This window comes from Vespa velutina, chromosome 7 (assembly GCF_912470025.1).
Source record: "Vespa velutina chromosome 7, iVesVel2.1, whole genome shotgun sequence".
Classification (NCBI taxonomy): domain Eukaryota; kingdom Metazoa; phylum Arthropoda; class Insecta; order Hymenoptera; family Vespidae; genus Vespa; species Vespa velutina.
The window spans coordinates 156287-171543 of NC_062194.1; the positions used below are offsets into that span (position 1 = coordinate 156287).

Consider the following 15257-nt stretch of genomic DNA (forward strand, 5'->3'; position numbering starts at 1 on the left):
TTTTTCAATATCGTATAGATTCGATAACATACTTTTGTTATATACATAATAGAAAATGACCATTCCCTTAAAGGATAAATATTGAAGGAGAATATTATGTTGGAAAGGCGAATGGAAAGGGCGCGTTTGTATTCTATTCTGGCGTTGATTTTCGCGAAGTCGGACGAGCATGGACGATAATACGAATGTCAACCACACCGTGCAAATGCATGACTAGAGGACTACTACTAGTCGGTCCGTATATTGGTGATGATGTAACGGGCAAAACCGCAAAGACCACACCCCGCCACTGACGCAGCCACGTGCTATTTCGTAAGCTAGCGTATAACTTTTAGGCAAGGCCGAGCGTATAATAAGTCCGTGCCTTGCATAGGTATTACGCCTATACGTCACGTTTTTCTGTTACAAAAATCTCGTCGGAGCGAGAAAGAAAATGGTCGATTTGTTACTTTACAATAAGAACGTGATTCATTGTTTTTGAAGAAATTCATGATATTTAATATGCAGGCAAGAGTAACATGTCGTCATTCGCCTGAGTCAAATCTACCTGCGGTATGTCCTTTAATTTCCTTTTTCTTTCGCGCCTCTTATCATCGATTCGTAGCGTTAAGCAACGCGAGAACAAGAATTTATTGAAATTTCTAGTAATTATGCAAATATTATCGTAACGATATGGTTTAGCGGCTCATTTATTAGCCCGTAATTGGCGTCCTCGCGATATGCTCCTTCCTGCGAGATTTATTTTAGAAGCATACCGTTATCGAATTCTAAATAAAATCCTTAACTGTCTATATCGACACGACTGTCAGATTGATGAGGGTGTCAGGAATAAGAAGAAGTAAAATAACTCCAAGTACACCTATGTCATATTCAAATGCTACTAATTAAGTACAGCGTGCTAACTTCGTACAGCATTCCGTAACTCTCGACCGCAGACGCGTCAAATGTGCAAGAAGATGTTCTTGCGGTTGCAGCTAATTTGCATCTGTCACTTTACGGGATTCTTTCAAATCTTAGACTCTCGCCTGTTGTTGTTGCGCCTGTGCCTTTCTTCTCTCTCTCTCTCTCTCTCTCTCTCTCTCTCCCTCTCTCTCTCCCTCTCTCTCTCGTCTTTCGAAATATCGATCAAAGACGATACGCCGTTGAATAGAGAAAATGGGAAAAGATCTATGCGGTGGTACACTAAACGTGAATTAGCACGCTCGGCACGAATATCGTGAATGTCAAAAGAAACCGCAATCGGTGTGTGCTTTGTGATTTAAAGCATACAGTTCTTTCAGCTCCTCTGACCTCCTCCTCACACCGCCTACATGTTTCATTTAAAACTATCGCCTTTGATTCTATCGTTCGGGATAAAATAATTTTCTTTTCGGTAACAAACGTTAGCACGGATGATATTAAGAAATAGATTCGATCTTCGAGATTAATCATTCTTTTAACTTATCGCTTCGTTATTTTTACGTGAGATCTAACGAGGCGTAAATTCATTATTTTGGACAATTTGATGGATGATTTATATCGTAAACGGGAAATGATTGGCAGGTTCGATTCTTAATTATCGAGGAACACGCTCGCGAAGCGTAATAAATTTCTTTGGAGAATTTTCAACGCTTGTAAGAATTGTGTAAGGAGAGGTTGTTCGACGTGCCAAGTTTTGAATTTCTCCAGTGAACAAAATTATTTTCTCGATCTCAAATTACGCTTACAATGTAGGCGTCACGTTCCAAAGAGGTATGACAGTCATTGAATAAGATCTTTTGAACGTGTTTCTTGGAAGAAAATAATCATCGGGTAGACGAATATCATAGAACATACTTATCGTTTGAATGCTGCTGCAACCAATGCTGTATCTCAACAATGAACCGTTGTAACTTGTCGATTCGCGGCTCTAATCTCAGCCGGATTAGAGGACGTTGTCCGTCTTCTCCAGGTACATACTCGAGTAGTATTCCTCGAAAGGAAATAAACTTTCGTAGACACACAGAGAGAGAGGGGGGGGGAGTGGAGGGGAGAGAGAGAGAGTGAGAGAGAGAGAGAGAGAGAGAGAGAGAGGAAAGGTACATACGACGGGCGAAATATGCGAAGGTACGGCTTTACGTGCACACACCACACGAATGTACAAGCACGTACATACGTGGACACGAATATATCTGGCTCTGTGTGTTGGTGGAGGCCGGCTGGTTGGCGCCACTCGGCCCGCCACATATATCGAAGTAACGCGTAATAAATGTAATATTATACACGTCGGTGATACAGCAACGCAGCAGACGGTATAGCGGTATTGTAAAAAGATGAATTATAATATCACCTTTCGATCGAAACTCCCTCGTCGTTTATTTCGACGATCATAAGAGGGCGAGGTAGAGAGGAAGGGAGAGAGAAAGAGAGTAGCGAAAAATCGTGCATACGTGCTACGCAACGAAAGCTATAATTTTGTGAGAGACAGGAGGGGGACAGAGAGAATCAGCCGATATATAGGTACAAGGTATTCCACCTTCCACCTTTCCAAGTCGATACGACGTCGAGAGATAACGGAAACTGGAGCAGAGACTTGGATCGAGAAAAGTGATAATAACTGCGACCGGGGACGCAGAGAAAGACAAGTCGCGAGTTCTGAGTCATCGGTGCATAAAGCGGAAAATAAGAGGTTGAAGTGTCAATGGTTCGGTATGAGCTGATGATAACAACCGAGCCAGATCTTTGAAATTGGGACGAGTATCCGAGAGAAGAATCGAGAAAGATCCAATGACGGACGACAAGTTGGGGTTTGGATCGAAAATGAAAAAAGAAGAAAGAAGAAAAAAGTGTTGATTACGCGGCGGAGTGTTGATACATACGCACATATATATATATATATATATATATATATATATATATATATGCAAATGGCATGAAGCGCGAATCGAGCGCAACGTTATTTCGGATGTCGCGCGCAAACGTTGCCAAGAAAATAGTCGGCAAGACGTTCACGTGGGAGAAGCAATCGTTACGCACCTTCGCAAACGTTTCTACAACGTATCTCGCGTATACCTATGAATATATTCTCATAATCCAGAAGAACCTAATGTTAATCTTGTCGGTCGATAAATAGTAATAGAAAATTGCGACTAATGACGACTAACGTGTCGTTGGGGGAAAGAAAAAATTGTCGATCCTTTAATTTAGTGATATTTCTGCTCCTTTGAAAACTTTCCTCGCTATAAATTATCGCCAAATTGGTCTGTACTTTGCCATCACGCTCGATACCTCCTTGCTCGAACTAATAACAAGTTTTTGCCAAGTATTACGAGCGATTAGGCTGCCTTGACGTTTGCATTAATTTCAAAGATATTTAGGGCGGGCAGATTCCAAGGATACATCGTCATATAGACGAATGTCTATATTCCAAATCTTGTGTAATTATTCCTTTGTATTTCTTTCCAACGATCTAATAGATTCTTGATAATACGTACCCGCGTATTACCTCATTGTAAACGGAACGCTATTTCAAGTTCACGATTTAAATCTAATGCGCGTAAGTATGAGAAATCATGCGTGCCGTCCGATAACCAAAACGATTCGATAAGATATCGATAAAACAAAAGAAAAAACTAGACGATACGGTCTCTTTCTTTTTTTCATTTTACTATAGAACGATTCTCAAGTATTGGTAAGACCGACGTACTAATATCGAAACCCAGTTGGCAGCCGTTGAAGCTAGATCGACGCAAATCGATAATCGTCATCCGATAAACTCTGTGGTCAAGTTTATTTACCAATGATATCATCGATAATGCTCGGTGACGCGACTCCCTGGAAAATAGTCATTCTATCGTGAACGCAAAGTTAACGATCCACTAGAAAAGAAAATCCATTGAACCTTTATAAGATTGAATCGCGATCGTTTCATTTGTATATTTTAACGATACTTACGTTGAAAAAATTCAAAACACTACTAAATATTCCTTCTAATCGATATCATTGATAAATACTAGGGATAAGCTTGAAATCTTTCGGATCCGGTATAACAATACGGTATCAAAATCTTTTTACCGAGAAAAAAAATAAAAGAGATAAGGGGAGAGAGAGAGAGAGAGAGAGAGTGAGTGCGTGCGTGCGTGCGTGCGTGCGTGCGTGCGTGTGTGTCTATGTGTGTGTGTGTGAGAGAGAGAAAGAGAGAGAGAAAGAGAAGGAGATGGAGATTTGCAAGATCGTACGAGAAAACACGTTCGTAACGATCCACCATGTGGAAATCGTAACCAAGAGAGAACGATATAGATACCTTTCTCCGTGACCCCTCAACGAGTCCTTCCGCTTGCGGCTTTTTCCTCTCGTTGCTGTTTATTTGCGCGCGACCTTTCTCTCTTGGTCCCAGCTTGACCTTAAAGAGAAGCCACGCTGAATTATCCGTCGCGCACACCAAAAATACGCGAGCACAGCGTTGGTAGCGTGTATGATGACTTCCGAGAGAGTAAAAGAGACAGGGATACAGAAATTACAAATTTGAACAAAGTAAAAGGAAGATAGTAACAATCTCTTCACCACGTTTCTATTTATTTAAAATATAAAAATGGAATGAGGAGATGACAGTAAAAGAATAGAATTAAAAGAAGATTCTAAAACGTCTTAGGAGCACTTTCTCGTAAAAGTCACGCACTAAGAGAGGAACAGAAAGAGAGAGATGAATGGATAAATAAGAGGAAGATAAGAAGAAGAGAGGAGAATACTCGTAAGCGATCTTTTCACGTGTTCGATAGCACCGGCAAGCGCACTACAAGTAATGACGAACGAACGAACCTTTCGCGCGCGAGCTTCGAAAAGCAATGCAAGCACGAACGACACGAGAGACTCTCCTTCCTTCCTACGTTCTTACGTCGTTCCCGGCACGCTCGATCTCTATCTCTCTCTCTCACACACACACACACGCACATACACACACAAACACACGCTCTCATTCCCTCTCTCGTGTTCTCTCACTCTGTCTCCTTCTCGGTTCCACGGAGTAACTCCGTCTCTCTTCCTCTTGAACGTTCGCCTATAGTCATCTCGATTCCTTTCGCTGTCCCTCTCGTACCTATCAAGTATCTCGATCGGTCTTTCTCTTTCTGTCCCCCACTCTACTGACCATCCATAACTGTTCCGGTCTCTTTCCAGTCTTCTCGTCTCTCTCCCGCGCGCGCGCGCTCCCTCACGCCTTGTCGCACCTTCAGGCGCTCACCTCCTCTTTGTAATCAAAAATCCTCCTCTCTCCTTTTCTCCTTCGTAGATTGGATTATTCGTCTCTCACAGAGTTATTTGTCTTCTCTCTCTCTCTCTCTCTCTCTCTCTGTAGCCCTTTGCAACCTCCCACGCAATCTCCTTTACGGTCCTCCTTGTTCCTCATCCTCGTCTCTCCGTTATCCTCCCTCGATTTCTCTCGCTCTTTCGTCATTCTGTCGTTCGGTCTTCCTATCACGAGAGCCGACACGCGTCCGTCCAGTCGTGAATTTTTGCCTACACCTACGATAAGTACAATTTCCACACTCTTCCCTCCTCTTTTTCTTTTTACCCTTTTCTTCTTGTTCGCGGATAAGTCGGGCGAACTTTACAGCGGGATTCTTCGTCTCTTTAAATCTCGCGATCGTTCGAGTGGTCTCTTTAAAAGTCTGACTGGTTTTAAAAAGTCGGGACGCTTTTAGGGCGAGAAAGTGTAGAGGTGAAAAACAGGGAGAGAGAGAGAGAGAGCAAGAGGCGAATGTATTAGAGAAAGCGTTTTCATTAACGCGTTAACTGGTCCTCTGCTTTCGATATTCTTTCATTTCTGACAAGTACCTATGCTAAAGGTAAACTTAAAATTAGCGTCAAGTCGAAGCGCGATAAAGAGCTTTAGAGCGCTTTTATCTCTCTCTCTCTCTCTCGCTCTCTCTCTCTCTCTCTCTCTCCATTTTCTACAAGCTTTTCAAACGCGCCACGAGAATGCAGGAGAACGGGAAAATTGGGTTAAAGTAGAAAGCGCGTTATACGCGTTAATTCGTCTTTAACACGATCCTCTCTCCATCGTAGGTAGATTTCTTTATGTTTTGCGGAAAAGGTTTTTCTTCGTCGACGTCTATAAACGATCGCATTTAGTCGTTTCGTTGAACCAGTTTGATGTCATTTTTCAAACGGATTTCCTTTCTATAGCGTGCTCCATGATATTCGATTAGGAAGTAGTTCATCGTTATCACTTGACAAGCGTCGTCTATCCCCTTGTAACCTTTGCCGAGGATCATCCTATGTGGTCCGAACGTCTGTACTCGCCACGATAACGTTCTATCGTACTCGTAAGTTCTTTTAATATTTGTCGCGAATCGTTTCGAAGAACAAATATCGAACTTATTGATACTAATTAATTAATGTCGATTCGATGAGGCATACGAAATGCGAAAAATACTCGTATCGTGTACCTCGAAGGAAAGTAGCCATGGAAAGTATTTAAATTAAAGTGGATGCAGATTAGTTAAAGTCAAAAGATCGTTAAACGTCCCTAGAAATTCCTGTGCGGCGATATGTACGCACTTAAGTGTACTTTCGAGCTATCAGTGAAGAATTTCTAAACTATCTGAGGTAACGGTAAACGTTGGAAAGCATTCAAGTTTTACGCTGTTCTACCTCGTCGATTCACTAACTCAATTACCACCGGAATTAGATAAAATTTGTGACTCGTTTAGTGCAGGGACATCGTATATTTTCTTTCATTTATCTCACGTTCCAATTACACGCTGGGTCCCGTTTTGCATCTTCTTAAAAGCATTTAGAACGAGATGTCGTTTACCGATGATCGAATTTTAGAGAGAAAATAAATTATGTTCGAACGATTCTTCTTACGCTTAAACGCGCTATTTTATTACTTGACGCATAGAAAATTCATACAAGTTGTTATTATTATCGGAATAAAGTTGGCGGGGTTTGATAGTATATTATTCAACGATAAGTAACATTGAAAGGTTTTAGATAGATCCAATTAGATGGTTAATTAATATCGAGCGACGACGACGGACGATCTAATTGGAAATGATAGATATCTTCCGCGAAGGCGAACGGTATAGCAGCGCTCTCTGGAGCGCAAATGCGGACTCGAATAAAAGGCAAAACTATCGACAAATATGTTACCTACATTTTCGCCGAGATGAGGAATTGAAAAACCATAAGGGTGCGTTGAAATGTGCTCATTTTTATTATATTAAAAAAAGAACGGATGTTGTTCCCTGCGTTTCGCTATAAAACGAGTATTTTTATCATTTTTTCAGGTGAGCGCTTCGCGATTCCCCGTAGTAATGAAATTAGGACACGCCCACGGAGGTATTGGCAAGGCTCGCGCCGAAACAAATCAAGATTTCTTGGATCTCGCATCTTTGGCAGCATTGACGAATACTTATTGCACCGCGGAGCCGTACGTTGACACCAAATTCGACGTGCACGTGCAGAAAATAGGAAACAATTACAAGGCCTTCCTGTAAGTCCAAACAATTGGCAAAATAAAAGGAAAATATTTCAAAGTATCGAAGAAAGGGATAGGGAGTGAAAAAGGGGTGGGAGGGGCAAAGGATTGGCAGGGAGAAGGGCAAACTACAATACGTATTTTTTTTTATTATCTTCATTCTATTTATACATATTCGAGTGAAATGAATTTGGTCGAGCGCGAGCTCGTCCTATTAATAGGAACGAAACATCTTTGATTATTATTAAAGACGAAAAAGCATAACTGGAAATTGGAAATCGAACACGGGTTCGGCGATGTTGGAGCAAGTACCGGTGAGCGAGCGACATCGTGTCTGGATCGACAACGTGTCTCAACTTTTTGGAGGTTTGGATATTTGCGCGATCGAGCTTCTCGTTGGTAAAGATGGCCGAGAGCACATCATAGAAGTCAACGATAGCGCGCTCTCTTTGATGGGAGACTCTCAGGAAGAAGATCGTCGTCATATCGCTGATTTGGTTACCGCCAAGATGCAAGTACGTTCGATCAAAAAGAGAGAGAGAGAGAGAGAGAGAGAGAGAGAGAAATTTCAAGAGAATACATTGACACCAACTCCAATGATTACCAATGAGAAAATCTTTTCTTTCGATGATTCTTAACACAGGCTTGTTGCCGACCACCCACCAGCGTTTTAACGAAAACAGCCTCGAGAGGTTCTATGTCCGGTTCGAGCCAGGCTACGAGTCCCGTGGAAGATTCACGTACCGCACCCCCAACCGTACCTCCTCCAGCCGCACCTCTAGGATCTCACGGAAGTATGAGCTCTATGGCAAGCATAGGTAGCTTAGGTTCTACGACGGCCTTGGCAGGCGACGTTACTACTTCGGATAGTCATCATCAGCTTCAACGTCGTGATTCTCAAGGTCTTTCTATATTTATCTTTCTTATTCACTTTGTTAATATGACGTCTTGTCTTTACCTAGCTTACTTACAGCATCTCAATCGAGCACGGTCAGTAGCGCGCCATCGGTCGGTCGAAGACCAGAGGAACCACCGACGGTACCATCCAGAGTACCGCCGTTTCATCGTCAGGGTAGTCAGTCTCAGAATCAAGGAGAAGACACGGAGGATACGATGAAGAATCTTCGAAAAACCTTCGCTGGTATATTCGGTGATATGTAATTCACCGTTGAATCGGTCGACTAACGTGAAGGAAAAAATCAATGAGAACCTAATTAGGATTGCGAGTCCATGTAATTGATCCTTTTCAAGTCTGAAAAATATCGTCTTGTTTAAGGGACGTTTTGTTTTAACGATACGGTTTATAACGTCGACATTAAAGCGACTCGACGATCTTCAAAGTATTCCCTAGTCAAAGTAGTCTCGCATCGATGTGTAAATATCTATATATTTGCAGATTTTTCGTTAACTTATATCTACGCAATCCCAACGCGATTCATAGATTAGAAGAATCTTTCAAAAGTAACGCTTACCAGTAGTCGATATATTTGTTATAGAAAATCGCTATTTCTCGATTTTATGCTGATAGAGATTCGCGCATCTATGCACTCGATAATATACTTGTATTATTTTTCAAGGCAACATTGATAAAAGTGATCGAACAACGAATAATTTTTTTAACGATTTAATCCATGTCCGATACTTTTATTTAAAGTAGATCTGTCATTAGAATTGTTTTATAATTTAACTTGAGAGTCGCTTGTCGTCCAAACAAAATTTCAAGATATTGTTCAACAGTATACTTTGACATTTAATATTTTAAGCGCACAATTAGTTTGTAAGCTTTCGAAAAAAAAAAGCATTTTAACGTTACGATGCCTTTAAAACTACAATGAACAGCATATATACGTACGTATATACATGTACGTATACACACCTACCCACATACACGCACGCACGCACGCACACGCACACGCACACGCACACGCACACGCACACGCACACACACACACACACACACACACACACTCGCGAATGAGGTGCTTGGCCGTTGATGTTGAATTAGAAAAGATTTTTAGATCGGAGAACGTTGGAAGAGATTAAGATCAAATCCATTTTCTAAAAGTGTCTATTATCTTACCGTCGACGAGCAGTCTGCGAATATATAAATGTTTATGCAAATTCAAGACTCGTTATTCATTATCTTGCTCTCGATGCGACAATTAATATATCTTCGTTTATTATATCAGAATGAAATCGTTAATTCGTGTCTTCAACTTAAGTTATCACGACGAACACGAGAGTGTATTTCGACGTTGACAAAATATCGTGGCTCTTATCAAACTTATTTTTTTCTCATAAAAAATTCGCTGAAATGAAATTATTTTCATTTGTTTTATGCATTTCAACGTGCCTTTTGACAACATTAAAAAGTGTCCTTTATATTAATATTCATCAAGACGCCAACGATGTAAACGATCGACGGAAACTTCAAAATTATATCAATACGATGCTTATAATAAATCTACCATGTCCATGAGAAAAATTTCAAAAGAAATGGAAAATTTACGGACAACCATCGATTATCCAACGTAATATCATAATTAATCATTTTTGGATACCGTCCAACGAAAGGAAACATTTCTCAATTTCGTTAAAACATATGTAAAAGTTTTACGTCTAAACTCGCACAAATAAATATAAAGGAACTTAATCATTCAGTTTTCCATTAATATCTTTGAGAAAGTAAAATTTTGTAAATTCTTTGAAAAATAAATTATTCTTCTTCTCAATGATCGAAAGATCAAAAGATAAACCATAGATGAATCGTATTCAAGAATCTAATAAAACGTGAGAATAAATATTTATATAAAGTTATTTCCCGCAGGAGAGAATCAGAATGGAAGAATGGCGAGAGCGACCAACGGCACTAACAATAACAAGTCGGTGATCCCTTTCAAAATATCCTCCAGTCGTAAATATCCTTTAGAATTTCTGATCAAACATTACGTTAATTGTAAATAATTAAAAAGAAATAGATTGGAGCCACGATATTGCGCGGAGCGAATCGATATTGAGGAGGATGGTGACGATAGAGCGCCAATTAATAAAGACAAAGAATACCTCAGGGGTGCGAACGCAAGCGAGTAGATGATAACATAGAAAATTAGGAGAGACGTCTGTAACTGGTATGAAGAAAAAGAAGGAAAACAAACGTAGAGGGACTAGTATCGTATTAGGCGAATTTCTCTCGACTGAAAAATGTAGAAACGATTACTTTAAAAATAGTTTCCTGTTCGTTCGCAAAGAGCTAGACTCTGTAGCACATTCCTATGGTCGCAATTGATAGTATTTAGTTAAACGTAATGATTTTTTTTTCAATCACTTCCTTTATAACCTTTGTACGTAACTCGTCTATTCTATAAACCTTATTACATTTTACACGTATTGTCTAATACCATTATGGTTTCATATTTTTATACTATTTCTTATCTCTCGCAGATATGCGAGAAGATGCGATATTTGATGGAATCGTTTTTAAGAAATATTTATCAAAGAGAAAAAATTATCGATATACTTCCGAGTAATTTATTCGTATTGCGTTTGAAAGAGCTGACTAATTATTGTATAAGAAGCATCCAAAATTATTATTGGAAAGAGTCGTTTCCTCAGAATATTACCGTTCGATTATCATGTAGTATTGCGAGCAGTAACGATAATATCCTCGATATGAAATTCCTCTTCATTATTATTCTCATACCTTTAAACGAAGTAATAACAATACTAGCAATATATCGATAGTTTAGAAAAACCCTTTGTTGCACGAAGGTGACCGACAAACCTTCCACTAGTGAATGCGTCTTCGTTGTTGCGCCTTTTGAGCAAATTACACGTACACAAATATTATCAACAAGAATATCGTTTCGTTTGATGGTGTATCAAAAAAAAAAAAAAAAAAAAAAAAAAGAAAAGAAAAGAAAAAAAAAAAAGAAAACAAAAAACAAAAAAAACCAAAAACAAAAAAAAAAGGAACAAGAAAGCAGAGAATAATGGCGATCTCTTCTGCAAAAAGAGGAAAGTCGTTGTGAAATAAAAAAAAAAAAACGTACCTACGTGTATTTTCAATATACATATATTTCGTAGCCGTGATTAGCAAGGCACAGGTTAGAAAGGAAGAAAAAAGAAAATGTTAAAAGTTCGAGTCCGTGATTGAAGCTTCGAATTTGTCTTATAACGTTTATTCGTCGTTTTAGATAATTAGACGAAAAGAAAGACAAAGTGAAACTTAAACTGCGTATACCCTCCTCTCCTCCCATTGTCCGTACTAATCGAGCGTTCGTTTGATTCTAATCGAGGAGAAATCTTTTACGTACGGCATATCGGTTTGGCGGGTCAAGTATATCGACGGTTGCTGCCAGTTCAGTGCCTCCAACGTGTTTTATTTTTCGTTCATTTTCGACGAGAGAGAGAGAGAGAGAGAGCGAGAGAGCGAGAGAGAGAGAGAGAGAGGTGGGAGGGGAGGGAGAGAAAGAAAAGAGAGAATTACGAAAACATTGCGAAAGAGAAAGGACTGATCGTCTAGACCGTCCGCATCTTTATAAAAAGAACACCTTTTTATCGGTAAATGTATAAAAGCTTCTTTATCAACGAACCAAAGAGACAAGTAAAAGAACAAATTATTTAATCAGGGAACGTAACACCAGTATTTAATTATCGCATTAACCAAAAGAGACATTTGCATTCTAAAACGAACACAAATAAACGCTATTATCGTGCGTTAATCAAGATTGCTATCGAGAGTGCAAATCAATTAATAGAGTGACCCGGAAGATTATTGTTTGGAAAAGAAGCAGTGTTAACAACGAAAATCATCGATATCAAAGAATGAAATATAATTCTGTTGGAAAAAGAGGCAAAAGAGAAAACGTATTAAGATCCTAGGATTAATAAATTGGAAAAGGAGCCAACGAGAGTACGCATTATTGATTTAGTCTCGATTAAGCGAAAGCTCGTTAACACGATAAATACTCAAACTCTGTGTAATAGAAACTCTTTTAAAATAAAGTAAACGTTAAATTAAACGATTAAAAAAAAAAAATATGTCAAGTTATAAATCTCTAGCGTTAGACCTTGTCGACGGCGAAGTACAAAGTTGTCCGACATGCGTAACCACCTTGATTTCAATGCGTGCTAGCCACATGTATAATAATCACACACGAGAATACACACAGAATTTTGAAAAAATAATATATATATATATAAATATATATAAGTAAATATATGATTACAAAGTAATATGAAAATGATAATATAATGCTGCATAAACGTTAACGATTATTATCTTCGAATACATCTCGATGTTACTCATTCGATAATACAAAATATAATAATTGATAATCAGCCTATCGTGCCGAGGAAAGATGAGAGAAAATAAAGACCGACGTTGATTAACGTTTTAAGGGTCTAAGAAAGAAAGACACAGGTCTAATTAAAACTACATATTTATATAATATGTATATATGTATATATGTATATATATATATATACATATGTGTACATATATACATATATATATATATATATATATATAATGTATAGAGGAAGAAGAATAAGTGGTATGTGAAAGCGCAGTTGAAAATTTTGAATAAAAATGGGAAACGATCGAATGGTCAGGAAATTTCGAAAGAATCGAATATGAAAAGACGAATCTCGAACGCTTTCTTTGATGCGCGATAAGGATTATATCGTCGAAAAGAAGTATAAAGGGGGGAGGGAAAGTGATTAACATCCTAAGATTATTAAATCGGATCGATTGGATGATCGATGATCAACGAAGATCAGAACCAAGGACGGTCCAACTTCCTAGAGAATTAAGTCCTCATAATTTACATTAGATGAACGACAATATAAAACCGTGCGGCTCAACGACGATGTGCATTAGCGTGTAGGGAGAATGACTGGGATGTTATTTTTTCGTTCATCCTTTCGAAGCTTTCGTTATCGTCGAATTGCGTTCCTCAGATTTATGGACGCTGTTTTCACTCAAGGAAGGAGAAGAGAGAAAGAGGAACGATGTAAACAAAGAAAATGATAGGATATTGGATTTGGAAGGAAATAAAACAGCATCCGTAGGAGGATCGTACGCGTATATATTTTGATTTGTTTGTTTATTCCTACGCACAGGATGCGATTTGTTATCGTTATAAAGCACTAAACATTAAATGAACGCAAAGGGAAATATAGACAATGTATACTAGAAGCTAAAGAGCGTGCGACAAAGAGAAAAAATTAAAATGCGAGCTCTATTTGTCATCGTTAATTGTTAAATATTATTCGATTTTCGATTCGAGCGTTGGTCATTATAAATCTTACAATTTAATAAAATTACCTATATCCCAGATGTCAACAGGAAGAACGATAAAAGGCGTGCAGTAGAGACGAGATATATGAGAGATTGTATAAAATTATAGGTAAAAAAAAAAAAAAAAAGAAAAAAAAGAAAAAAAAAGAAGACATTTATATATATATATATATATACATAGAGTAGGAATGTGAAGTATGCGTTATTAATACATAATGGCTAGATATTCTGACTCGGTACTACGTGCTCGTTGTCGGTCGATTTTTATTTATTAATTTATTTCATTGTTCGTGGACGTTCTCCTTAAATTATCCGTCATAATTTTTCTCTCGAACGTTTATAACAAAAGATAATTAATTCATTAGAACAACGTAAAGGAAGGAAAGACGATTGCCAACGAGCACAGGATTAGCTATTATGACCTTCAATAAAGAATATCATTGCTATAATGAAATGTTTGACGAAGATTCATTTGGAAGCAATTTCTTTTGGCGGTGTCAATTTTCTTGAAATTTGTATAATTTCTCTTTGTTCTCTTCTTACATTCAAACGTTTCATTATTTACATCAATGATTTCGTCTAACATCAAGCGATCTTTCGAACACCGGTTATCGAGCATTATTACTTTCATCGATTAACTGTTAACCACGATAGAATTATGAAGTATCCCGCAAAGCGTTTCCTAATCTTTACGATTGTTACTGGAAAATGTGTTAAAGCGATAGATGAATGTCCATTGTGTTATGTAGGTACATATAATATACACATGTTGCGTTGTCATTGAATTATTATTATTATTATTACTATTATTGTACCGCTATTATCGATATTAACGAGATCGACGGCAATTGATGAAATATCGCCGTAGCAAAGTATTTTAGACATCCCCGAGTAACATTATATAAATAATCGATGTGTAATAATCGTCGTAAAAGTTTTCCAATTCACCGATTAGCCGATGCACCCGTAAAATGTGAATCGCGATTTAAATGAAAAAAAAAAGAAAAACAAAAAAAAAACAAAAAAAAAAGAAACAAATTATTATCACTATTCGATAAATGTATCGCAAGAGACAAGTAATGCAAAGGAGACGTTTATAATCCGCGATTAGACGTAATCTCGGGCACGCTGTATTGGAAATGTGCCCGACGTATAGGATCCGTTAAAGTATGATTAACGCGAAACGTGTGTATGTAGGTGTGTGTGTGTATATATATATATATATATATATATATATATATATACGTATGTATGCATATATATACATATATACACATATATATACATACATATATATATATATGTATGTATATATATATATATCCACACACGCAGAGACACACATGCATGCGTGCATACAAGCTAAACTGTAATAATAAAAAAATATCTATGCGTAAAACGATAGTAATAATGAATAGTAACCATTAACACATCCTTGAGAATTTCTTTAATTTTCATTTCTTTAATACATTCGTGAGTACACTCGAGAAAAAATTAATAGAAAATTTATTAAAACGA

The 15257-nt window shown here is 38.0% G+C and overlaps 2 protein-coding genes across 5 annotated transcripts in view; one reads left to right on the forward strand and one right to left on the reverse strand.

Annotated features, from left to right (window-relative positions):
- LOC124950549 (synapsin) overlaps positions 1 to 11500 on the forward strand; it is a 30116-nt gene extending 18616 nt beyond the window's left edge. For both annotated transcript variants that reach the window (XM_047497398.1, XM_047497399.1), the window contains exons 7-10: positions 7248 to 7453; positions 7689 to 7953; positions 8082 to 8340; positions 8412 to 11500. In XM_047497398.1, the coding sequence (XP_047353354.1) occupies positions 7248 to 7453; positions 7689 to 7953; positions 8082 to 8340; positions 8412 to 8599 (918 nt within the window). In that variant the 3' untranslated portion in view covers positions 8600 to 11500. The remainder of the gene's footprint in view (positions 1 to 7247; positions 7454 to 7688; positions 7954 to 8081; positions 8341 to 8411) is intronic.
- The window catches only part of LOC124950552 (metalloproteinase inhibitor 1), a 48354-nt gene that overhangs the window by 12683 nt on the left and 20414 nt on the right, over positions 1 to 15257 (reverse strand). The window contains exons 1-2 of one of the 3 annotated variants that reach the window (XM_047497412.1): positions 4262 to 4813; positions 1816 to 1951 (exon numbers count right to left, since the gene is read on the reverse strand). The exons of 1 other annotated variant lie outside the window; for it this stretch is intronic. The gene's annotated coding sequence lies outside the window, so the exon portion shown is untranslated. Of the gene's footprint in view, positions 1 to 1815; positions 1952 to 4261; positions 4814 to 15257 lie in introns of those variants that run through there. One more of the 3 variants, XM_047497410.1, reaches the window with a different exon arrangement.